The 24858-nt window shown below is 40.1% G+C and overlaps 1 protein-coding gene across 1 annotated transcript in view; it reads right to left on the reverse strand.

Annotated features, from left to right (window-relative positions):
- The window catches only part of LOC121167468 (nebulette-like), a 97123-nt gene that overhangs the window by 40590 nt on the left and 31675 nt on the right, over positions 1 to 24858 (reverse strand). The window contains 9 exon segments of the mRNA XM_040996884.1: positions 351 to 443; positions 2358 to 2462; positions 3858 to 3968; positions 4131 to 4241; positions 8201 to 8311; positions 10813 to 10923; positions 14488 to 14598; positions 18783 to 18890; positions 22359 to 22463. Coding sequence (XP_040852818.1) covers positions 351 to 443; positions 2358 to 2462; positions 3858 to 3968; positions 4131 to 4241; positions 8201 to 8311; positions 10813 to 10923; positions 14488 to 14598; positions 18783 to 18890; positions 22359 to 22463 — 966 coding nt within the window.

The following is a 24858-nucleotide window of genomic DNA, read 5'->3' on the forward strand; positions in this document are numbered from 1 at the left end:
AAAAATCAAAATTAGAAATGTTTTCAATTAAAAATTAAATAAAATTGACAGCTTCACTTAAGTCACCAAATAAATGCTTGGAACTTATGTACTCATCCTTTTAGGTAAAGATTTCTTTCCTCCAAATGTTGGAGAAGTACTAAATTATATTCTTTCTCTGAAAAAATTGATACAGTTAAAATTCTGTGCAACACTACAGTTTTCATTCTGAAAGTGAGACTTTGATATCGAATGACACCAATCAAATGTAAAAAGAAAGAAAAACACAGTCGATTAAAAAAGTAACTAAAAACACTTATCAAGTGTGCACTCACTTTTACAAAGAAAAATTAATGCAACGGAGAACTTACTGAGCTAATATTCTGCTGGTTTTTCTTCACTCGCTCAATCTCTGGAGTGTCTGTTACTGCTGTGCCAGCTCCTATTTCTTTTTTATAAAACACCTTTATAATAAGACAAGGAGAAGAGTAAGCTTAGTAGAATTCAGGTCTTAGGTCTGATTCTCACAAAAGAACTAATTTCTTAGGTCTTATGGTGACATGAACACAGCTGCTAACTTACTAGAGGCAATATTATTTGAGTCATTATGACAAAAACATCCAGCCTTGGTCCCATATCCTATGGTCACACAAGTAACTCTCTCACACTTAGTCTAGAGGGCGATAGGCATCTGACCTGGCTGCACACTATCTACTTTAAGAATATAAATCGGTGAAGCAACAGTTCGCTTCTTCAAACACGTACAAGAAAAATCAAAACTTATTGCCAAAGCTCACTAAACAGTTTTCATTTAATTCAGAAGGAGAATTGGATATTAACAGACTACTTTTCTCCTAATACCAAGATACACGTGCACTTTTCAGACAATATCAGCTCTATCATCAACATCATTCCATGCATCCTCCTCCTCCTCCACTAACTTCCTACATGTCTTTTTGTGTCTAAAGATATCTGCCCTTTCCAAACACAAAGGGCTCTGCAGAAAGAGAGTGCTCACAACACATGCACACGAGGAAAGAACTGCTTCACCCCTTGACATGTGGGTGCTGGCACGAGTGCCACAGTATGGCATGAGAGATGCTTTCCTCTACAAGACAGAAATCTGGACTACGGTGGACTCAGGAGACCTGGGCAAAAACAGCCTCTCCCCTGGTCCCTCCAGTGAAATTTTTCTCTTTGCGCAGGATGGCCAGACCCCAGAGGCACCCTACCAGCACACCCTCAGAGCTGGAATTTTCAATTGAATTAAGATGTCAGAAATCCTGAAACTTAACACAATTCACATTTGACTGACATATTTAACTACTAAATGACTCAGATAAGTTTCCAATACAAAACTGGCTGTGTAACCAATTTGTCTCATTTTAGAAGAGAATTCAAATTTATGCATCCATTACACCTAGGCCAAATCTCTTAATTAATGGTACTGAGGCAATTTTGAGTCCTCAAAATAAAATATAAACACCTGAGGTTTAGCTTTGAACTAGTGATTTTTAGATATATTATCAATGCAAGTAACCAATGATTATCTGATAGAAATAAATTGCTTCATATGACTACTGTTATCTCCAGAGAAAAATCTGTACAGAAAATAGATTTTGTTTCTGAGTTCAAGTTTTATGTTTGGCCTAGTTGACCACATCCCACTTGGTAGATCCTGAGTTCAATTTCCTCCTTTAACTTCCTGCTGGTGCAGACGACAAGAGACAGGAGTACAGCTCAAGTCATTGGGTCCATGACACCCACATAGGAGATCTGGGGTGCACTACTAGCTCCCTGCCACAGCCTCAGCTTTGGCCCAGTCCCAACCATGGGGAACATTTGGAGTGCTCTCTCTCTCTGAGGAGCTGGTCCTGTTTGTCTATCATTATTGCCCTCTCTGTGCCTCTCAAATAAACAACTTAAAAAAAAAAAAAGATTCATTTCCCCAGTTCAATTACTAAATTCAGTGTAACTCTCACTTGAAAAAAAGAGGAAAATGTGAATCTGTAATTATAAACCAATCATGATAAATTGTAACTCGCAGAAACATTTCATATTTATTTTGAAGAAATAAAAATTTTAAAAATGTCAACCAAAAATTCAAGTAATACAATTGAAAATCAGACACTGACCATTAAAGACTGTTGTTAATACAACATAAATTTCCAAAATGGTCATTTAAAAAAAATATATAGTTTGAGTAACCTAAATCTAAAAGTATTAAATTCAAATGTTCCAAAACATGAAACTTTTTGAGCAGTAACATGATACCCAACTGGAAAATTTCACACCTTGACACAGAATTCATCCAATGAGTCTCAGACAGAAGGCAGGAACACTAAAAATATTACATAAAATTATTTTTTGAAACTCACTGTACTAATGTCTTCTTGAGTTGTCTTAATTTACTGCATTTCAGGAGTGCCTACTGCAGTGAAATAGTTAGAGGATATTTTCTCTGCTTCTTTGCTATACTCTGTCTAAAAGGCCACAAATATTATGGATCTGAAATTCTGTGTGTATTATAAAAAAGAATCAGACAGAAAAATATTTCATATTGTCCAAATCTACCATACTGCATAGATCTAAATAAAGAGAAAATATTTAATGTAGTTTTAAATTCATCAAACAAAAATTGTGAGGTAATAATGTGAAGAGTTCCCATCTACTTCCTCAAACTATTTCCCCTATTAATTATCTCCTACTAGTATCTTTGTTACAATAAATGGCCCACAACCAGGTCCCTCTTTTTTATTAATCAAAAACCTTCTCCCTCTCCAAGTCTTCAAAAATTAAGACTAAAAGCTTTTTTGTTTGTTTTTGTTTTTTAATTTTATCTACCCTACATAAGACAAAATATGCAGTGTTTTCTTTCTGTTCTGGCTTCTTTCATTCAACATTATAGCCTCTAGATCCATTTTTGCATCAAATCACAGGACTTCAAACTTTCATATACAGCTGAATAATATTCTATCACGCATATACATAAACATACATGTCACATACATATACATGTGTATATATATATTGCCATTCATGTGATGACAGACGCCTGGGCTGAATCCACATTTTAGCTATTGTGAATAGTACTGACATAAACATGGCAGAACAGATATTCTTTTGGTAACAATTAATTCATGTCTTTTGGATACATAACCAATAGCGGGATAGCTAGATCATACAGAACTCCATTTTCAGGTTCATTTTGTTCGCTTGTTTTGTGTTTACTATTTTATTGCATTTGGATTCATTATTGTCATCTATATTTTATAGCAAAGATATTATGAATTGATCAAAACTGATGTTTATAATTAACTTCCAAAATATGTTCTTTGGCAGCTACTATTTCTCTTAATCCAATTTTTGAAGAGGATATGTGACAGGAATACTTAGCAAAGTAAAAAAACTTCTTTCTGTCCTTAATTTTTATTAAGATTAATTTTTATATAATACCCAGGACAGTTTTCACAACTGTTATTTTATAGAGACAGGGTTATTTTAATTGTCATCATATTCACAAAATGAACAGCTAAAAAATAAATACTTGAAAAAGACTTTTTTTTCTGGAGCATGAGTACAGAACATTCAAGTCAAAAAACTGTTCAACATGTGGTCAAAATATTGCCAATCTCGACATAAGGAACACCCCAAACAGGAGCAACTCTGTAACTTCTGAGCACCCACTTACTTGGATGTGCAACCACTTTCTTTATAGTTAGTGAGGTTAATCAAATTCAGCCCATAGTTTCTTAACAACAAAGTTAGTAACGTCAAATGTGACATCACGAAAAAGATGCAAATTGCAAAAACACATCCAACATCTGGTGAGGAGACCATTAGAATACATTTTTTCTGAGCATCCTCACTCTACCAACCTGGCTATAGATTTCAGAGGCCCTCTTGGCTCGAAGTATATCTGGGATATCCACGCTCACCTGCATGCCTTTCCCCTTAATTTCATTTTCTAAGTCCTTCTTATAATGTTTCTGAAACAAGAGAAAATAATCTCAGAGGTCCGCCTAACTTTGACAGCAACTACTATCTAGTGCCTGACCAGCGATGCCACACAGGTAAATAGCAGCAGTTCCTCGCTCTGGACAAGCCCCCAAGGTGCTCCTCGTGAACTCTGTGCCCTGCTGCCTCCTTACCTCACTGACCATCTCAGATGCTCTCTTCGCCCTCTGGACATCAAGGGTGTCAGCACTGACCTGCATTCCTCTCCCTTTGATTTCAGTCTCCAGATCTCTTTTATACTCTTTCTAAAGAAAACAAAACATGCAGTGAGTGTTATAAAACTTTAATGAAAAGTGCTATATAGCATTTTGATATCAAGACTCTATCATTTGCTATCTGGTTGTGTTTTTATGTCTTTAGAACAAAAGCTTTTACTTGTGGTAGAACATGACTTGTAATGATTTTTTCAGAAGTTAACAGGAAGTACTTTTCTATTATCTGCATTGAGAAAGAAAACAGCCCAGTTAGTGGAAATTCTTACACTTCCATTTGATAAACTACCGGTTATTACTTCAATCTATTGACAAATATCAATAAAACATAGTTGTGAAACTCTTGGGTTTTGTCGTGTGATCAATCATTGCTGGAGGACTCACTGTGTCATTTCCTTTTCATGGCCTCCTTGATTTGAGTCAAGAGGCACCTCACTGCTCCCTGTCTAAGCCATTCAGCTTAGGTGAGCTTGGCTCAAGTAAATGTTTATAACCCATCCCTAGCCCTGTCTGACTGGTTCAGGGATGGCTGAATTTCTTTTCCCCAGAAGGTATATGAAGAGACTTCCTCTTTCCCTCTGTACATGAATGAAGGATGAGCTCAGAAGCTGCTGAAAGCCTCTTTGAAAACCAGAGAAGAAAGCCTGCCTGAGAACTGAAAATAAATCAATTACAAGGATGCCCGGCTTTGTGAGCAGTCCATCTGAGAACAATGCTGTGAGTGCATTCTGTAACTGAACACTCACACAATACACTGACAGACACACCTGGATGGAATAGCCTCCTGCACATCAATGCTGTATGGGGTCTCACCCAGTGCTTCCACAGCCGCAGTGAATAAATCAACATGAGATTAAATCAAGAACAAATGAAAATGGTACAATCCAGATGCTCTAAACTCAGAAAAACTATCAGCAAAGATCTCAACATCAAAGAGATGCTCCATCTTTCCTTATATTCTTCTTACAACCCCATCTGTTTTTATCGACTTAGATTCTCCATTTTCCTGAATAAAGACCCAAGTAATAATGTTTAACAGACAGAATAACAATATTACATCACTACAGTGTCAGAAAAAAAACTGCTTTTACTAAAACCTGTCTAAACCAATATGAACTGTCAGATTGGGGTACTAGTTGTGCCAGCTGTTTGCTATGGTAACACAACAAAATACCCCAAAACTTAGAGAAGATTTCAATTCAACAAGCTGAAAGCAGCCACATTCCTCTGAGCCTGAGTCACCTTCAGTAACATTCACTGGTTAAGGAAAGTGCCACAGTCAAAGCCCACTGATACAGAAAGGCAGGGCAACTTGGAGTTATTAGTGTCACAACATACTAAGTGGGCTTTACTTGAAAAATGAACTTCTAATATTAAAAACAAACTGACAAACCCACAATCCCAAGAGGGAGATCAGAAAGAAGCTCCTGACTCCTGCCTTCAGCCTGACCCAGCCCTGGCCATTAGAGCCTTTTAGGTGAGTGAACCAGTGGATCTCAGAGGTCTTTTTTTGTAATGCTGCCTTTCAAGTAAATATATAAGCTTTCAAAAAAAAAAAAGAAGTAAACTGACAGAATCCCAAACTTTGGTGAAAAACAAGTTGAGAGTCTGTCAGGTTAGCAAAATGGGACATGATGTGATGACAATTACATGCAAATGAGGTATCTGGATTACAAAGATAAACAGCCTCATCAAAATTGGTTTGTACTGCATGTGACCACGGTACAGCCAAGTCTTTAGCCTATTTTTTTTTTAGGTTCTCAATAAATAAATAGGCTCTATTTTCCTGCTAATTGGTCTCAGAGAATACTGAAAAATCTAAATCAGTATAATATCAGATACATACATTTATTATCATGCCAAGGAAAAACCTGAGTATTAAAACACAGCAACATTCCATAAGAGAGGTATGTCTAGATGTGAGCTCTGAGAGGGTGAAATTCAAAATATCTGTTCTGCTTACACTTTTTTCTCTAGAGATGCTTTAATTAGCTTCAACTCTCATTCTTTTACATTTTTAATTTTTTTTCCAATTTTTTTAAAATTATGTTGACAAGGAAGGGAGGGAATAAAGAGAAAGTAGAGATTTTCACCTGCTTATTCACTTCTCAAATGCACACAACAGCTGTTAGGCTGAGGCCAATAACTCCATCATTGCTGCCTGCCACAGACTGCATGGGAGTCAGGAGCAGAAACCAAGCAACAAATCTTCCAATCCAAGCATATCAAAATGGGACACAGGCGTCTAAAGTGTTAAACCAAATATCCACCCAAAGTATGTTTTTTTAAATGTTCCTGAACCTTGAATTCCCAAGCCCCATGCACCAAGGTAATTAAAACCAATATTGCATGCAAAGCCTTCACCAACAAAGGAACAATTTCAGAGAATCTGAGGGGGGAGCATGCTTGACAGGAGCTCATATGTGGGATGGCCGCATCCCATATCAGAGATTCTGCTTCAAGTTCTGCCTCTGCTGCTTCCACTGCAGCTTCTGACTAAGGGGCACCCTGGAAGACAGCCTACAATGGCTCAAGAACTGGAGTCCATGCAGACACACGGGGCGCCTGGGCCGATTTCTAGGCTGCTGGATTTGGCCAAGTTCAGCTCTGGATGAACTTGGGGGTACTTGGGAAATGAACCAAGAGATCAGAGATCTCTGTCTCTGCTTTTTAAACAAAATGAAAATGAATACTTTTTAAAAAGTAGAGTTTTAGGAACCAGCACTGGGGCTTAATGGGGTAAGGCAGTCACCTGCATTTCATATGGCTCCCTGGCAATGGTTTCAGAAAAGCAGCAGAAGATTGCCCAAGCCCCTCCCTCCATGTGAAAGACCTAGATAAAGCTCCTGGCTTTGGCCTGGCCCAGCTATGGCCATTGTGTCCATTTGGGGAGTGAACAGTAGGTGAAAGATCTCCTTCTCTCTGTAATTCTGCCTTTCACATAAATAAGTCTTTTTTTTTTTTTTTAAGTAGTGATTTAACAGTTTCAGGATGGTAAATCACTTGAAATCCCAGGGAATCTGTTTATTCTAAGGAAGAGCTGATCAAGCACAGAGATTCAGGGACACATTAGAGCAACATAGAGAACCAAAACCTTGAGCAGGCAGAGACTGGGGCTAGAACGTAAGAGGGGAAAAGGGTACCAGACTGGGGTCAATCACAGCAGTGCCGCTCCACACCAGATCAATAGTGTGACTTGTCCTGGGCATGGCAGAAGACCACTAGGGACTTCTAAATGAGGACAGCAATAATCTCATTGAATTCTTCAAAGATTATTCTGGCTACTGGATAGAGAATATACAGTTGTCCTTCTCTACCCACAGGGTTTTTGTCCCAGGGCTTCCTACAGATACCAAAACCCAAGGATACTCCAGTTCCTCATATCAAATGGTACAGCATTTCCACACAAATTAATATAACCTATACACATTCTTCTAAATGCTATAAATCTTCTCTAGATTACTTGTAACATCTGTTACACTGTAATGCTGTATAAATACCTATTATAACACATTGTTTAGGGAATTATGACAAGGATTAAAAGGCTCTACATGTGTAGGACAGGCACAATTCTCCAAATATTTGACATTCACATTTAGCCTATTCCATGAATACAAAGGGTTAGCTGGATATTAAAGAGGGTAATGATGGAAGGAGAATTCTCGTTAAGAAAAATACTTCAGTGACTCCACTGGTAAAGATGGAACTCAAACTGGGAAATATTAAAGCAAAGCTTAACATAAAAAGTGTTGCATTATAAAATAAGATGTGTAGAAATGTGTTTGTGTGTTTTGGGAGGATTATCAAAATTTCTTTCTGTGTTTCCTTTGTTGTAAAGAAAATGAGAAAAAAAACAAAAGTCATCAATTTTCAAACATAATGGTTTTAAATGGCTTTGATTCCAAACTGTGAAAAATCGCCACAAAGCTTTGAGAAATACCCTGAAGTCAATATAGTTGGTGAAATACAGCTTGCACCCCAACCCTACTCACCTCACTTGCTATTTCAACAGCTCTCTTGGCACGCTGGATTTCCAGGGTGTCAGTGCCAATTTGCATTCCCTTTCCTTTAATTTTTGACTCCAGGTCTTTCTTGTATTCTTTCTGTAAAAGGCAGCATTTTTTAATGTTCAAACACAGGCAGAAACATGTATGTATAGTTACTAACACCCTGAAAACTGCTAAACGTAGTAAGAATGGGGAGTGGGGTGTAGACAGAGGACACACAGCTTTCTTTCTACTACAGATGGCTACCAAGAAATAAATTTTCTAAACTGCTTCTAGTGGTCATTACTAATCTCTCACTGAGGAGGGTATATAAAGCTCTGAAGACTTTTAGTATCCATAAAGGAATTTCCAGGTAAGAATCTTCACTGACAAGCTGCCTTGAGAGAGGAGAGGAAAACAGGCATAAGAGAGCAGATACAGAAGGCAGCAAAACTGAGGCCACAGGCAACAATGTGTGACACTGGGAATGTCCCTTAATATGTCTGGTACGTGCATCACAAGATGGGAATCACAGCAGTTCCACGCAGGATCCATCTACTATGAAGGCCAAAGAGCCAGCAAATAGAGCCCAACACAAAGAGGGGTAACAGTGACTAAGAACTGACAAGGACTTGTTTAGGACTGCATCTGCCACCTCCTTGTCCCTCGAGCCATACATCTGGATCTGCCACTGAAATTTTTTTTTTCATTTTTTTCCAAGTATTGTAGGTAACTGATTACAAGATTTGACCTCAGAATGTAGAACTGGGCACAACTTGCAAATATATAACACAGAAAAGCCATGTGATGACAGCATGAGCCAAAGACCAAAGACTGCCCAGTAAACTGTGTGACTCAAGATCAGCACCCATTCCATGCTCTTATTTCAGAGAATTCCCGCTGAACAACCTCAATCCAGACACTTTGGGACACAGAATCCCAGCATCTCTATACTACTTGCACATATTGTTAATTCACCTAAAATGTTTTTTTTTTTTCTGAAAATGTATTTATTCATTTGAAAGACCCAATGACAGACACGGAGAGAAATCTTCCACCTGCTGGTTCACTCCCCAAATGGCTGCAACTTCAGGGTTGGACCAGGCCAAAATCAGAAACTCCATCAGAGCCTCCCACACAGGTGGCAGGGCCTCCTCTGCTGAATTCTAAGGTGTATCAGCAGGGAGCTGAACCTGAAGCAGAGCAGAGCACTCTGATACAGGAGCCCTGCAGTGTACTGCACTGGCACTTTTTTAAGTTTGCTTTAATTGAAAAGCACAATTATAGTAAATATTAATATGAATGTTTTATTACATAAGTTTTTAGAATGATTTATGCCAAAGACACTGTTAAATGACTATTAAATGGGATATATATATCATCTCACAGCATCTACAACAAAACTGGTAAATTCACATCCTTTCACTACAATAGCACCTGAGTAAAATGACATTAGGCTCTGACTGTAGAAATGTTGGAAGCGGTGATGAAATCAACAGATCATCAATCAGGACCAATCAGGCATTACACTCCTCAACGTCTCCCTTCCCCCCCAGAAACAAAGTGGGTCAGGTAGAAACCCAGAATAGAAGTTGATCCTAGGAAATTCAATCCTGGCAGCTTACTGGCTCACTTCCCATTGGAATGACTGCCCACAGGCACGGCATCTGGGTAATGAAGTCATTATAAGGAGACATTCTTTCAAAAGTGAGGTCAGGAGTAGACACAACAGAAGCAAGAGTCAAAGGGAACAAACAACACCCGAACTTTAACCTGAGGCAAGCTCCATCTCTTGACTTCTCTACTCCACAAGTTAAAGACACGTCCTCGATTGCTGCCCTCAGCCTGGGTGGAGCTGCTTTCACCTGCAGCCTGACTAACAAGGCAGTTGTCACCACCACCACCGATATACCCATCACCACCAATACCACCACCACCACATCACCATCCCACCACACCTCCATGCCCTCACTATTCACCCACCCCTTACTACCATCACCACCCCCCACCACCACTGTTGAATTTTACATATAGCCACAAAGCTTTAAGCTTTTTCAGTGCCAAATTCAGAGATTCTCCTCAAAGCACAGTGTCATTATGTGACACCAACATAGGGACATTACTATGGGACAAAGGACAGAAACACTTGAGAGACATTCCAGCCCTTCCTATGTAAAGTACACACAAAGTGGGCAGTGGGCACTACCATTTGATAACATGGCTTCACAGGGCTTGTTCACCTGCGAAGCAAAGGACAGAAGAGTCAGCCAGGTTACAAGCAGAAGAACTTGTGAACTTGATAACTGCCGTTACTGACACAGACCTTGGTAACACACCTGCCTAATCTTTGGCCTTTTACTTGCTAAGATCAAGTCAACTATCAAAAAGCTATTTCATCTTATATAGTTTTTCTCTAAAGTGGGGAAAGGGCCATTTTTTTTTTCTCAAGCCACAAAGAAAGGAGATTGTGAGCATCAATTTTTTTTTTAAAAAAAAAGCTCGTTGTCTAGGATTACTAAGACATAACTACTGATAGTTCTCCACACATGTCTATAATCTTTGAGAAATATGTTTAGGAAAATCAGTTAAACGGTTGTGCAGTTATTAAATATACTCACCTCACTGGCTATTTCAGATGCTCGCTTTGCTCTCTGAATATCAAGAACTTCTGAACTCAGATCCATTCCTTTCCCTTTTATCTCATTTTCCAAATCTTTTTTATATTCCTTCTGTTAAAAAAAAAGAATACACAGTTCAAAACTTATGAAAAATAACTTTATCCAATGTACTCTTTTACATGCATTCTAGAGATCAGAGGAGGAGGAAATACTACGAGGGAAAAATGAATCAGACAGCTGAGCATCTTTGATTATTTTGTACAGACACTTCATTTTCTCCTCCATCAGGTTCACAGTGGCTTCCAATATTATCTGCTTTTTCCCCTTTCATCCTTTCTCCTAATATGTTTCAGTACCGTAGTGTATTTGTAAAAAGATGCCCTTCCATAAAATTGTGAGAAAGATCTTAAGCATACATGGTTCTTATTATTTGGAGAATGTCTTTGAAAGCTATCTATAAAATATGAAATAGAAAAAGCACACAGTTGAAAAAGAATGGAAAATTACATAATCAAAAGCCTTGATGTAGCCAAAGTTAAAGAGAAGATTTCAATTTTATTCAAAGATTTGTGGAACCATATATTTACCTGTAGACTGATAATATTTAGTTTGAACAATGCTTATTTTAATCTAATTCTAATTTGATCCAAATGTCCTAAAATCAAATGCTTATATATACCTTGTTTTCTCTGCTAGTGAAATGCTTGTGTTTTACTTATCTACATAATGGAAACAATATATATCTTATTCCTATTCATTCGAGCTTCATTTACAACTAACTTTTGAGATGAAAGATAAAATTTCCTTTTTAATGACAGCAAATCAGGTTTCAGTTATTTCCAGGGTTCCAGGGTTCATGTCATGGTATTTTTCCCTTTATCCAGTATAATTAAAGTAACCTGTCCTCACCCGACTAATAGCTTAAAAGACGAAGTAGTGGCCACGAGTCTGGAAACAGCACTGAGTGGATGACCTGGGGGAAAGTCTGGCTCCTTCTCTTATTCGCCTGGGTGACCTTCAGGAAGACCTGAAGAAACTCACCTTTGATATCCAATCTAGCCAAAGAGCAAATAAAAACATGGTCCTGGCAATGTCAAAGGGCGACCGGGGGAAGCAAGTGCAATGAAGCATCGAAGGATATTCTGCACACTCTAAAAGCCACGGAGTAAAGACTGCTCAACCATTTGCAGCTAAATGCTTACACTTAGGGAAATTATAATTACATTTTCATGGACAGTCTTGTTAAAATTACACATCCTGTGATTCATTAAATGTTCTCAATCCTAGTGGTTATGGACTGAATGCTTATGTCCCCTAAAACACGTGTGCTAAACCTGTAACTCCCAAGGTGATCGGATTTGGAGGGGAGTTCTTTGGGAGGTAATTAGGTGTTAATGAAATTGGGAAGGGGCAGGTTCCCTGACGGAATTACTGTATCTGTAGGAAGGGAGAGAAGGAAGCAGAGATCTTGATGTTTTCTTCAGCTTCCGCAGCAAAATGGTGATACCACAAGCCAGGAATCAGCTCTCACCAGGAAACTGACACCTTTATCTTGGATTTCCATTCTCCACAACCATGAAAACTGTCCACTGTTAAAAGGCATTTTGTCCCCGCAGCCTGCAGCAGACCAGTGCAATAATCTCCCGGCCTTTTCTGCCCCAATGCATACATCCTTAATTCACAGGTTTAAGATAAGCCTTACTCACAAGAAAAAGTCAAACAAAAGGTAATGACATGTATTAAAGTTATTTACGGATGTTGTCTATTTTTATTGGAAAAGTAGATTTACAGAGATAAGGAAAGACAGAGAGAAAGACATTCCATCTGCTGGCTCACTCCCCAGATGGCCACAACGGCCAGAGTGGAGCCCATCTGAAGCCAGGAGCCAGGAGCTTCCTCCACGTCTCTCACGTGGTGCAGGGTCCCAAGGTTTTGGGCTGTCCTCTACTGTGTCCCAGGTCATAAGCAGGGAGCAGGATGGGAAAAGGAGCAGCTGGGACAGGAATCAAAACTCACAAAGGATACCTGTGCTTGCAGGTAAAGGAACAGTATAATGAGCTATAATGAGCCACTGTGCTAGCCTCTACTTAAGAATGTTAAAATAAAGCTTCCATTGTCACTTGTATGCAAATGATTAAAAAAAAGATTCTCCTTGGAAATCTAAAAACTGTATATTTTCAAAATAAAAAACAATCATAGTGGAAAGTTGCCAGTTGATTAGCCTTCAACTTCAAAACATTTTACATGCACGAAATGTAAGAGAAACAGTAGCAAAAGAATCCTTACAAGAGTTTATATGCGTATTTTAGCACAACATATACTATAACAGGCAGTCACATTAAGTTTCTAAAACCAGTTAAATGGTGAAGATCAGTTGGCATTTGCTTATTACAGAAAACCCTGCTGCTGTGATTACAGATATACGACAATGCTCTAATCTATTTCACTGATATGAGATACTTTCATCAGGAATATTTTTCTTCAGGTGAAAAAGTCAGGGTTAAATAGAATTTCACATTCCATTTAACATATATATTCAATTTATAATATATATCATAAACCTATATTATATATATAATGAATAGGCATTTCATTTTTATAAAGGAAAATGATTCCTTAATAGAAAAGGAAAAAAATTCTGAAATAACACTTTTAATAGTTTAATAGTTTCAAGCATGTAGCCTAAAAAGAAACTTTCGAGGAGAGGGACCATGAACCCATTTTTAATTGTCAGATTTGCACCACTATTGATTGTCTATATTGCTTACTATGTTGTCAGGTAAACTGCATCACTAAGTTTAGAGGATAAAAATCTGCAAAATATAAGATCAAAAATATTTTTCCAACTGGAATGACAAAAGACTTAGAAGTAAAGCAGTTTATCCAGGTCACACATGTGTGTACCTCATTTCTGATATCAAAACTCATAACAATCCTACAGGGAAACTATAGCTGGAGCTAAGAGATTTTTTTTTTAATAACAACTAAATTTGAAAGAATACAACTTGTTCCACCCATATTCAGAATTTTGAAAGAACAAACTGCTTCTTGGAGTCAAGGTGTCCCCGGCACTGGCGTGCTGCTTTGGTCCAAGTTCCAGCTATTCCTCCTGTGTTCAGTTTCCTGGCTCTATGTGCCCTGGGAGGCAGCAAATGGTGGTGCGTCAGGTGTCTGGGTCCTTGATGCTCATGACAGACCTGGATGGCGTCTCTGACTCCTGGCCCCAGCCTGGCCCAGCCCCAGCAATTATAAGTGATTGGAAAGTGAACTAGTTGAGGGAAATGATCTCTTTATCTTATCTCTCCTCCTTCTCTCTCTCTTTCTTTATGTCTCCTCCCCACTTCAAGTAGATAAAAACAAACTTTTTTTAAAACCTAACCACTTTAAAGCTACAAAACCAATGACTTATTGCATTTCTGAACTACAACAAAAGAAAAAAGTCAGAAAAACTTTTAAGTTTTCCCAAGGAATCTGGATAACTATTTCCCTCTGCTTTAAATGGAAATGCTAACACATACTTTGCTGCTTTTAATTAAAATGCAAAGCATTAAGATCAGAATGAGAAAAAAAAAATAAAAAAGGTCAACATCTCAAACACTCAATTAGTACAGCACTATCAATCATTTCCTGGGTTATTTCTTTGGAGCTATTTAATAGAAAACAGAAAGACCCTACCTCCCTCAGAAGGTTGGTGATGTACTTTGCATGTAAGAATTCTGGAGTCTTGTCTAAATCCAGCGAAGACCTTCCTTTAATCTCCTTCTCAAAATCTTCTCTGTAAACTTTCTGTTAAATAAGACCATATAATTTTAAGCATAGTAAATACTAGTGACGTTGAAAAGAAAGAACAATAGTCCCAAAAACAAAACTGATGCGTTCTCATAGAATTCTACCACTGCAGATTTTTCTTACCAACAGGAAAATAGCTCCACTTTATTCTGCAATTCAGAATTCTATCAGACAAAAGCAGAATCCTGCTTCCTTCAAAATTCATTCTGATGAGGCTGCTTAAGAACCTTCCTAGTGTGTGATTCCTAACAGTACATTTAGGAAGGGAACCAGCTGTTGAACATGGCTCTTTGATTGGATCACCTAACAAGTTCACGCAACAAGGAGTGCACTGATTCCATGACACGGATGCCCATGTAAACCAAAGTAGCATATGGTCATACACCCGTTATCGTCCTCATTGCCAATCTTTGCTGGATTCGGGGAAGATCATTTCTAAAATTTAATGCAAGTTGATTGCTAAAAGAGAGGTACATAATGATTTTCAGCACTGAGAATGTTCCTACATCTTCTACCTCAGATTACTGAGGGTTAGCTTATTCTGAACCTGGTAAAATATCATTTTTTTTAAGGTAAGAGAAAGGTGGATGCTGAGGGCAATTATGGAAGCTCCAACACCCATACCAGTACCCATCCCTTTGTTACTCTGTGCCAGCCATCCGTTAGGATTCTCTTCAATCTAGTATTTGAGATACAATTTGGAAATCAACAATAGCCCACGTTTTTCAACTCCAAAACTCTAAATAAGGAAATATCCATTCCCATGAAATATTTATGAACAAGGGTCAGATTTTACCAGTCAATGCAATTGTTACCAATGCAATATGAGAGGCGATTTTGAAATGTACCCTGTCATTATTATGGAGAAAAGTAACTGCACAAGTACAGAAGCTCTCCAAACTCTGCGAGAGGGGAAGGAAAGCAGTTGGCTCCTCAGTGAGCAGGACAGACATGCTCCGTGTGGCTATTCCACAAAGAACATGTGAGAGCCATGAGGAAAGGCCACCACGGACATTCTGTCAAGCCAGCAGAAATTAAGATGAATGTTGATACACCAAAAATCAATAAGGAAAAATGTCCTCTTTTCTTATGTGGTATCTACAGAAGTTGAATCTAAGTAGTTTCCAGGTCTACAAAGAGTCTTTGGATAGTGCAATATACATATGTGCATATTTATTCACTCATTTACACTGCTATTTCATTTAAACATCTTTTTTTTTTTCTGAAGAAAATGACAGGTCATTAAGGAAGGTTGGTTATGACTGGAACTGGCCAAGATAAAGCTAGAAAGAAAAAGTACCTTTGGGGTGCTTTTGAGAAGTGTCTGAGAACACTGGCTGGAAGATTGACCCCCACCATTTTAGACCCCCGTATCATTCTTGCATGCCTGCTTCAGTTTCCTTCCTGTGGTTCACTTCCGAAAGCTTGCGCCCTTGAGGTTGAAATTTTGTTCTCTGCCAAACTGCTGTAACCTCGTAACCCTGTTATCCACCAATCCCTTGCAGCCCCTCCCCCTAGTACCCACCTACCACCACATCATCAATCCCCCCGTGGCCCTGCCAGCTCTATCCACCAATCCCTCACGGCCTGAATCCCTGGTACCTGCGCATGGCCCTACCCACCAACCCTCACAGCCCAGTGTTCCCAATCCCTGTGCCCTGGCCATGAAAACATACCCCTGTGCTTCTCCCCTGTTCTCTGCTCTCTGCCTTCTCCCCCTCCTCAAGGATGCTGTCCCGCTGGAATAAAAGCCTCCTGTAGGACTCCCTGCGTCTGGCGTTTTAGATTTGTGGTGATAAAAGCTAACAATGCTGCTTTTTAAAGACAGCTATATTTGTAATCAAAAGACCAAAAAAAAAAGTTTCAAAGCCAGACTTGGAGATTTCTTTTAAAAAATAAAGGGATTAAACCTGTTTCTGGTTTAAAAGAAAATGAGGGAAGTACAACTACAGACCAGAACAGACACTGGCGGCTTTTCCCGAGATCATATACTTAGCTTTACCACTAGGAGTCTCATCAAGACACATGCCCAAACTTATCTCCTTAGGAATAAAATCCATCCTTAAGACAGATGGTTCTGTTTATATCTCCTACATCGGTACTATATGTGAAAGCATTTTCACATCAAATGCCTGAAAAAGATTTTTTTTTTTGAGGCACTTTATTTCTCTTGCTTTTAGAGCATAAATTCAAAGACTTCCTCTTCTTCAATTTTCACCATGAGGAAGCCTTCGAGAAATTACCAAACCTATAGGCCACCCAATAGTCAGCGGCTGCAATTAAAGGGAAAAAGCTGTGCACCGCTTGGGAGAAGTTGAAGGGTCGACTGGAGTAAGAAAGGAAAAACAATCATGAGAAGTGAGGAGCTAAAATCACAAATCATAAATCGCTGTTATTTCTAATTCAGAAACATGGCATCAGACTACATTAGCTATGAGTCTTGAGGTCCAGGATTTGGTGGGGACAGGAAAGTTCAGTAGGGCATAAAGATCACTAAGGAGCTAGAAGACCAGACAGATAAAACGGTCCTCAGCTGGAATGCGTCTGCAACCAAAATCAAAGACAGGAGTGGAGGGTGTGAGTGGGGGCATGAGGAGAGAGAGCAGAGCAGGGCACGGTGAAGCCTGGGAGGTACCCGCCCCGGGCTGTTTTCAGAAAAGTCATTTCTGATCCTGCATTATTTGGTGAAAAAAAAAATAACAACTTCACAGAATTTTAAACTTGCCAAGAATCTGCTGTGAAAGCACCTGCCCACTCTGTAGAACAGAAACTGCTCTCTGGCCTATGAGTCTGTGACAACAACCACATCACTCTCCTAAAATGAGGGAGCAGATCACACAGCTGGCTCTGGCCTACCTGAAAAGCATCTGCAATGGAAGACAACAAATGTAGGAGTAACACGCTTTGCATACTTCTGTCTCCATGCAGAAGAAGGTACCCCATTGTAATTCATCACAATAAAAAGTGTCTGTAGAGCTTCTGAACTTTGGCCAAACTTATCAATTCTGCCAATTCAGTTGAAACAAAGAGCTAAGATAGCCAAAATAATTATCTGACAGCTCTTTTCAGATATTCCCTTATATCATAAGAAGATACGACATGAAAAAGAAATTAAGCAACCCTGACGCGTCAAGGAACCACTCAAGAATTTGAGTGTCTTTTTTCTGATAAAGATGAGTCATAATATTTCAGCAAATAACACAAACGTATGCTCACAAAGTTCCAGGGAGAGATTTTCTCCGGTAATTATCATTTTTCCCTGTTTCAATGTACTTGGCCACTTTGCAAGCCTAGCAGGAAGCTCCAAGGATAGAACAGGCTGATCCTACTATCCACTACTCTGTCTCCCTGAATACTTAGTCATACCCAGAGAATTTGGACATCAGCTGCAGACTGAACTGTGTGTCTCTGGTCTCAGAAAAAAAAAAAAAGAACAGGAACAAAACAGAGAGAAAAGAAAAACCTCACCAGTGAGCAAAATATCTGATGTGAGCATTGTCCTAGGTTGAGCACAAACATAAAAGGAAATTCTCACCTACTAATGGCAGTGAGGGCATTAAATACATCAATTAAATAAGCTAAGAGAGAAAAGGGAATCATTCAGGACTCTGAGCAGATCCTCAAACACTGGCATTTACGGGCATTTCCTATTTTTTTAGGATAATTAATGTCAATTGACACATTATAAAAAACCTACTTTCTGGATTTCATTACTTCAAGGATTCAATCAGATGACATCAATAAAGCAATTAGCACATTACCTACCACAGAGTATTTACTCAATCTAAGTTCCATCCTCCTTGCAAAAAGAAAGGAAGCAAAGGAAAGTTAAAGAACTCAAGAAGGTGACGGAGGCAGCCAGCTCTTCCATTTCCTTTTAGCTTGTAGGCACGGACCCCTCACAGGTCTACACCAACGACACTGGGAAGAGTTGCTGATAGAATCTGCAGTTGAGGAAGGCCTCTGTGGGCTAACATCCCTATTCAACACATGGAGACACTGAGACCCAGGCCAACCTGCTGACTAAACCAGACCCCATATCCACCACACAGGCCCCTGCCTCTGCCAGAACCTTCCTCCTTACCCAGCAACCATCAAACACTGTGACTCACATGACAGGCTCATCTCAAACGGTCAAACACACAACGCACATTAAGAACTGGTCCCCAAGCCATTCCTACCTCACTTTGCATCTTCTGTGCCTCTTTTGAAGCCTGGTAAGATGGTGTCTCAACAAATTCAAGCATTGATTTTCCCTTGTTTTTCTCGTATTCTTCTTTGTATTTAACCTTCCGTAAAACAAATGTAAGGAGCATGTGAAAACCAAATGCCCGTGTTCAAACACAGCAGTCTAGCAGTTACCATTCTATGCTCATAAATCAAATAATTCTGGACATTCAGACTGATCAGTATGTTCCACACAGTTGAAGAAAGTAGACAGGAAATGTCTTTAAAATGTCTCCAGGACAAACACCATTTACAATAAAATTATGTGCCTTATATAAAGTATTTTGCAAAATGGATGAGTCAACAGATATGTATCATATACATTCAGTTTTCATATGCAAAGGCTTCCCATTCTTGGATCCACCCAAACACAGACCAGAAATACTTGGGGCAGGACAATGGCTCAGTGGTTCAATTGCCATTTGGTGTTTGGCTCAATGGCTAAGAAACTGTCGGATGACACATCCCATATCATCAGAACGCCTGATGCTAGTCTTGGCTCTGACTCCTGACTCCAGCTTTTTGTTAACAGACACCCTGGGAGAAGGTATTGGCTCAAGCACTTGGGTCCCTGCCATCCACATGAGAGATCTGAGTTGAGTTCCAGATTCCTGGCTTCAGCCAAGCGCATCCCTGGCTGTTTTGGGCAGTTCGTGAATAAAACCATTGGATGGAAGATTTCTGTGAGTGTGTTTGTTTATCTACCTTTCAAATAAAAAATGCACACATTTGGGCCTGGTGCGGTAACCCAGCAGCTAAAGTCCTTGCCTTGCAAGCACCAGGATCCCATAGAGGCACCAATTCTAATCCCGGCAGTCCTGCTTCCCATCCAGCTCCCTGCTTATGGCCTGGGGAAGCAGTAGAAAATGGCCCAAAACCTTGGGACCCTGTACCCATGTGGGAGACCTGGAGGAAGTTCCTGGTTCCTAGCTTCGGATCAGCTCAGCTCTGGCCGCAGTGGCCACTTTGGAAGTCAATCAAAGGACAGAAGATCTTCCTCTCTCTCTCTCTTCCTCTCTGTATAACTGACTTTGTAATAAAAATAAATAAACTTCAAATCCATAAAACAAAAAATAATATACATTTAAGGGGAAATCTGCATCTGTATTGAACATTGTACAGACTTTTATTTTCTTGGCATTATTTCCAAAACAATGGAGTATGACAACTGCTTACACAGTATTTACATTGTGTGAGTATTTTAAGTTACCTGGAGATTATTTACAATGTATGGGAGAGTTTGCAATGGTCATATGCAAATACTATACCAGTTTATATGGTATTGGAACAGCCATGGAGTTTTGTATTCAGGAGGGTCCCATAACAATGTTCTTTCAACCACCAGCAAAACACACACACATATCCACACACAATTCTCTGTGGTTTCTTTCTGTTTCCCAATGAAGTATGGTAATAGCATATTGTGAACTATTTGTTTCAACTACAGTTTATTTCTGACCTCATTTCAGCTCATAAAATGAGCAACATTTTCATTTATTGAGACCATGAAGAGACAGGGGAGCAACTTCCAATCAACCGATTCACCCCTGGATGCCCGGGCCAGCCAGAGGAGGGCAAGGGCCAACCCAGGAGCTGGGAACATTGTCCAGGTCTCCTCTGGGAATGACAGGCATCCTGTTAACTTGAGCGGTCCCTATTTTACCTCAGGGTCTACATGGATAGAAAGTCACATCCAACCATCAAATTCAGGTACTCCAACATGGAACATGGGTTCATTAAAAAAATTATTTTATTTTTATTGAAAAGGCAGATTTACAGAGAGAATAGAGACAAAGATCTATCCATTGGTTCACTCCCCAAATGGCCAACATGGCTGGAGCTGAGCCGATCTGAAGCCAGGAGCTTCTTCCAGGTCTCCCACTCAGGTGCAGAGTCCCAAGGCTTTGGGCCGTCCTCCACTGCTTTCCCAGACCACAAGCAGGGAGCTGAGGGGCAAGTGGGAGCAGTTGGAACACAAACCAGTGCCCATATAGAATCCCAGTCCATGCAAGGTGAGGATGTAGCCACAGAGGTATCATTCCGGGCCAGGAGCATGGGTATCTTAACCAACAGGTTAAATACTCACTCCAATTAGCAATATTTTCTAAAGCCAGATAACAGAAACTAAAGCCACATGTCAGCTATCAGAGTGTTTGGCTTTGGGGCAATATACCTTCTTAAATGATGTTCATGGGAAAGTTTTTATCATGATTTATTCCATTCAGAAAACACACGATCATTGGAATTTTTATATTTAAACATTATTTTTAAAATTATGTAAGTTGTATAATAATGGTGATACTAATAAAAATTTAATCTGAAAGATACCGTTCAATACTTATAACTTTGTGGTTCAAATATACCAAATATGCGGGACAGTAGTATGGTATGTTACGTAAGACACCAGCATTCCATATCAGAATGCATGTCTGACTCCTGGCTGCTCTGCTTCCAATCAAGCTTCTACTGATGCACCTGGGAAGGCAGCAGAAGATGGTTGGAGGGCTTGGGCACCTGCCACTCATGTGGCTGCGGAACCAGGCTCCCAGCTTTTCCTCAGGGCTCTGCTCTTGCAGCCACTCCAAGAGTAACCCAGCGGCTACAAGATTTCTCTTTGGCTCCATCTCTCCCCCACCTCATCTCTGTAACTCTGCCTTTCAAATAAGCAACTAAATCTTCAAGAAAATTGGAAAAGAAAAAAAAATGATGCATACTTCTCAATTTTCAAAGGGGGCTATTTTGTATGCTTTTCATGTAAATGACATTGGATATAAACTCATTAAGGAATCCACGCTTCACACAGTTATTTAAAAGAGTGAGGTAAAATTTTATCTTAACAGATGCTGAAAATGATATGTTTCACAATGATCTCAACTCAGAACTTAAAAATGGAAACAGGCTTTAATGTTCCATTACATAGATGTTTCTTCAAGGTTTTCCGGGGGCAGACAGAGTTTTATCGGTGGAAGAAACAGTAATGTAGAATATGGTGGGAAGATCATTTTTCACTCTTTGATAACACTGATACTTGAGCCAAGACATTACAACAAAGCTGGCAACTAACAAATTCTGTACCTCAAAAATACAAATTAGCACACTATAAAATTTAAATCGGAACGAGATTTGACCATCATTCAGCTAATTCCCTCATTGCAGACTCGAATCAAGGAACGTGACCGTTTTTAATGGAATGCCTTCAGATGGATACAGGGCCAAGTTCCCTTGAATCAGCAAACCAGAGACGAGAAGCCTTTGCTCTGAGAGGGCTATCTGCATGTTTTACAAATAGTGTGCAGGTCATAGAAAATCAGCAACTTAAAAAATTGGCCTGCTATAAAACCATCGGAATCTTGCCTATGGTTGCCTCCACAGGTCGACACCCAAGACAGTCCCCATCCCTGCCAGCAAACATACAGAAAATAATAACTCCATCAAAATCTGTTCTTTTCAGCAACTGCACATTCTCAGTGGAGGGTCCCAGCAGGGAGCAGCGGGCACCACGGTGTGCGCAGGGCCCCTTGGTTGCATACCTGGCTCTGGAGGGTGGCAGTGCCTCTGTGGTGCAGGTGCTCTGCGGCGTCTGCGTCAAAATGATACACGCCTTTGTTTTCCTCGAAAAGTTTTTTATATTCACGCTTAAATACAGAACACGAAGGTACAATTAGAAGAAAGAAGACTCAGCAATTATATTACTTAGAAATTCAAACTGTGCAATACAAGCCACCAAGAACTGAAAAGCTGTGAGTCGACTCTTGTGGTCAGCAAGCATGGCGATTTCTGACACACACAGAAGACACGGACAGCTTCCAGCTTCCATCGACAGCTCCAGCTGCTCACTGGGCTAACGCAGCCCAAACAACACTCACACATCAGGGAGCGGCAATGGGCTAGTGGCGATGGCACCCATGCAAGTAGCGAAGCGGGCAGGTAATAGTGAGGCTTCCTGCTGCATCACTGCTGGGGGCACATCTCTCAGTGCCCGCGGGAGAGAAGCAAGAAGCACGAGTAAGCAAACCGGAAAACTCTCATCCAGAAAGGCTCGCCCTTGAAGAAGATCTGCGGTCGCAGAGAAAACAAGAGGACGGGAGATACTCTGATTTTTGCAAGGAGAAATGGTAGGAGGTGCTTGGAAGACAGACTAAAGAACTACCTGCATTGAGTATAATCTGAATTGCATTTTTAGGGAAAACAGATTGAATTGAGGCTACTACGAAGACATAGAGACAAAAAGGAGAATTTGGAAGGGAATGGAATGGCCCGGAAAGGAAACGGTAGGACTCTAAACACAGCAGGAATTAAAGTGCCCTATGGTTCCTATCACAGGTGACAGGACACCGAGTTGTCTGGCCCTATTTGGAAAATACTTTAGATGTAATGAGTAGCTCAACCAGATTTCAGACAGTAAAATTAATTGCTCATTAGGCAATGGGTTTCAGCAAAAGCAAAAAATAAAGAGCATTTTGCAAAGAGTGGGAGGAGACATACGCAGCAGCTGAAGGGGAGCAAAACAGAGCTGGCCACACCCCAGGAATCTGGGAGTGAAGAGGGTACATCCAAATGGCCTGCCACACAAGAGGGGCTGCTCCATGAAAGATGAAGAAACCAAAACTGGGTACAGAGAAAACCCAGCCCCAAAGGGCATCCTGCCAACCAGGGAGCAAAGACGAGTGACCTCTGGACTCTAACCAGAACACAGGGAGGAAAATGTCCACACAGCACCTCCTGGCCAAAGAGAACGAAATCTGACTGTTGGCTTCTACACAAATCTAAAAACAAACAATCAAAACCCCTGAGAGATAACATTCTTGAAGACTTTATGACACAATCAACAGTTATTTGATAATACATATTCAGATAGCTGTGGCTTGAAGGTAAGGAACTAGAACAAATTTCGGCCCTGAATTCAAATCTGGAGTCAGAGAAGTCTGACATGCTGAGTCACCTTAGGATTCAGAAAAGCAGACGCATACTAAGAAAGATCAAGAAAAGGCTCTCCAGTATAATTTTCCTTTTAAGTTATAAAATATTTCAGAAATCCCATGTGAAAAAGTAAACAGAACATTAACACAACACCTATTTGGACTAGGATACTCAAACTTCGGATGCCCACACTTGTTTTTTTTTCCTTATTCTCTGCTGCCGCCTAGTGGAAGCTTCACAGAGTAACACAATATAGAGCTCGATTTACGTAGTTAGAAAACAGATGGGAAACTACAAGAGCTACACCTCCAGAAAATCTTTCCTTAATTTTTTTTTTGAGGATTTATTTTTATTGGAAAGCCCAATATACAAAGTGGAGGAGAGACAGAGAGGAAAATGTTCCATCTGATGATTCACTCCCCAAGTAGCCACAACGGCCAGAGCTGAGCCAATCAGAAGCCAGGACCAGGAGCCTCCTCCAAGGTTTTGGGCCATTTTCTACTGCTTTCCCAGGCCACAAGCAGGGAGCTGGATGGGAAGCGGGGCTGGCCGGGGAGAAACCGGTTCCCGGTATGGAATCCTGACTTTAGCCACTAGCCTGCAGGATTAAAATAATCCATAAATCCATTAATTTCACTCACATGTGCATGTACAAAAACATTTAGAGGTTTTCAGAAAACACCCCTTCATAACAAAATGCCACTGCCTGCATTTTTTTTTCAAGTTTTGAGCATCATGTACTCTCCATGGAATCTGCACCTTGTTCAAAATAGAAGGCAAATCAGGATGATTTTCAGTGTGTAGTTATCAAGATGGGAATGGAAGTCACATGGAGCGAAGCTTCAGTTCATTGGCACCACAGAGTTGCCTGAGACGGACAAGAAGTTGCTCTATGAGACCCAGGGCCAGGAGTTCTGAGGACAAGGTGAGGTCGGGGACTGGAGGCACAGCAACCAGGCGGGTGGGAGCTCTGAGGAGCTCGCCTTGTGGGAAGGCACACTGGACATGCTGGGCTCACCAGCAGGAAATAAAGACACGCGGCTCTAGACGCCAAGCGTACATCTAACACAGCTGAAGAAACACTGGAAGAAAAAGTCGGAATGTGCACAC

Source organism: Ochotona curzoniae, unplaced genomic scaffold (genome assembly GCF_017591425.1).
Source record: "Ochotona curzoniae isolate NIBS_2020 unplaced genomic scaffold, NIBS_Ocur_1.0 patch372, whole genome shotgun sequence".
Lineage (NCBI taxonomy): Eukaryota > Metazoa > Chordata > Mammalia > Lagomorpha > Ochotonidae > Ochotona > Ochotona curzoniae.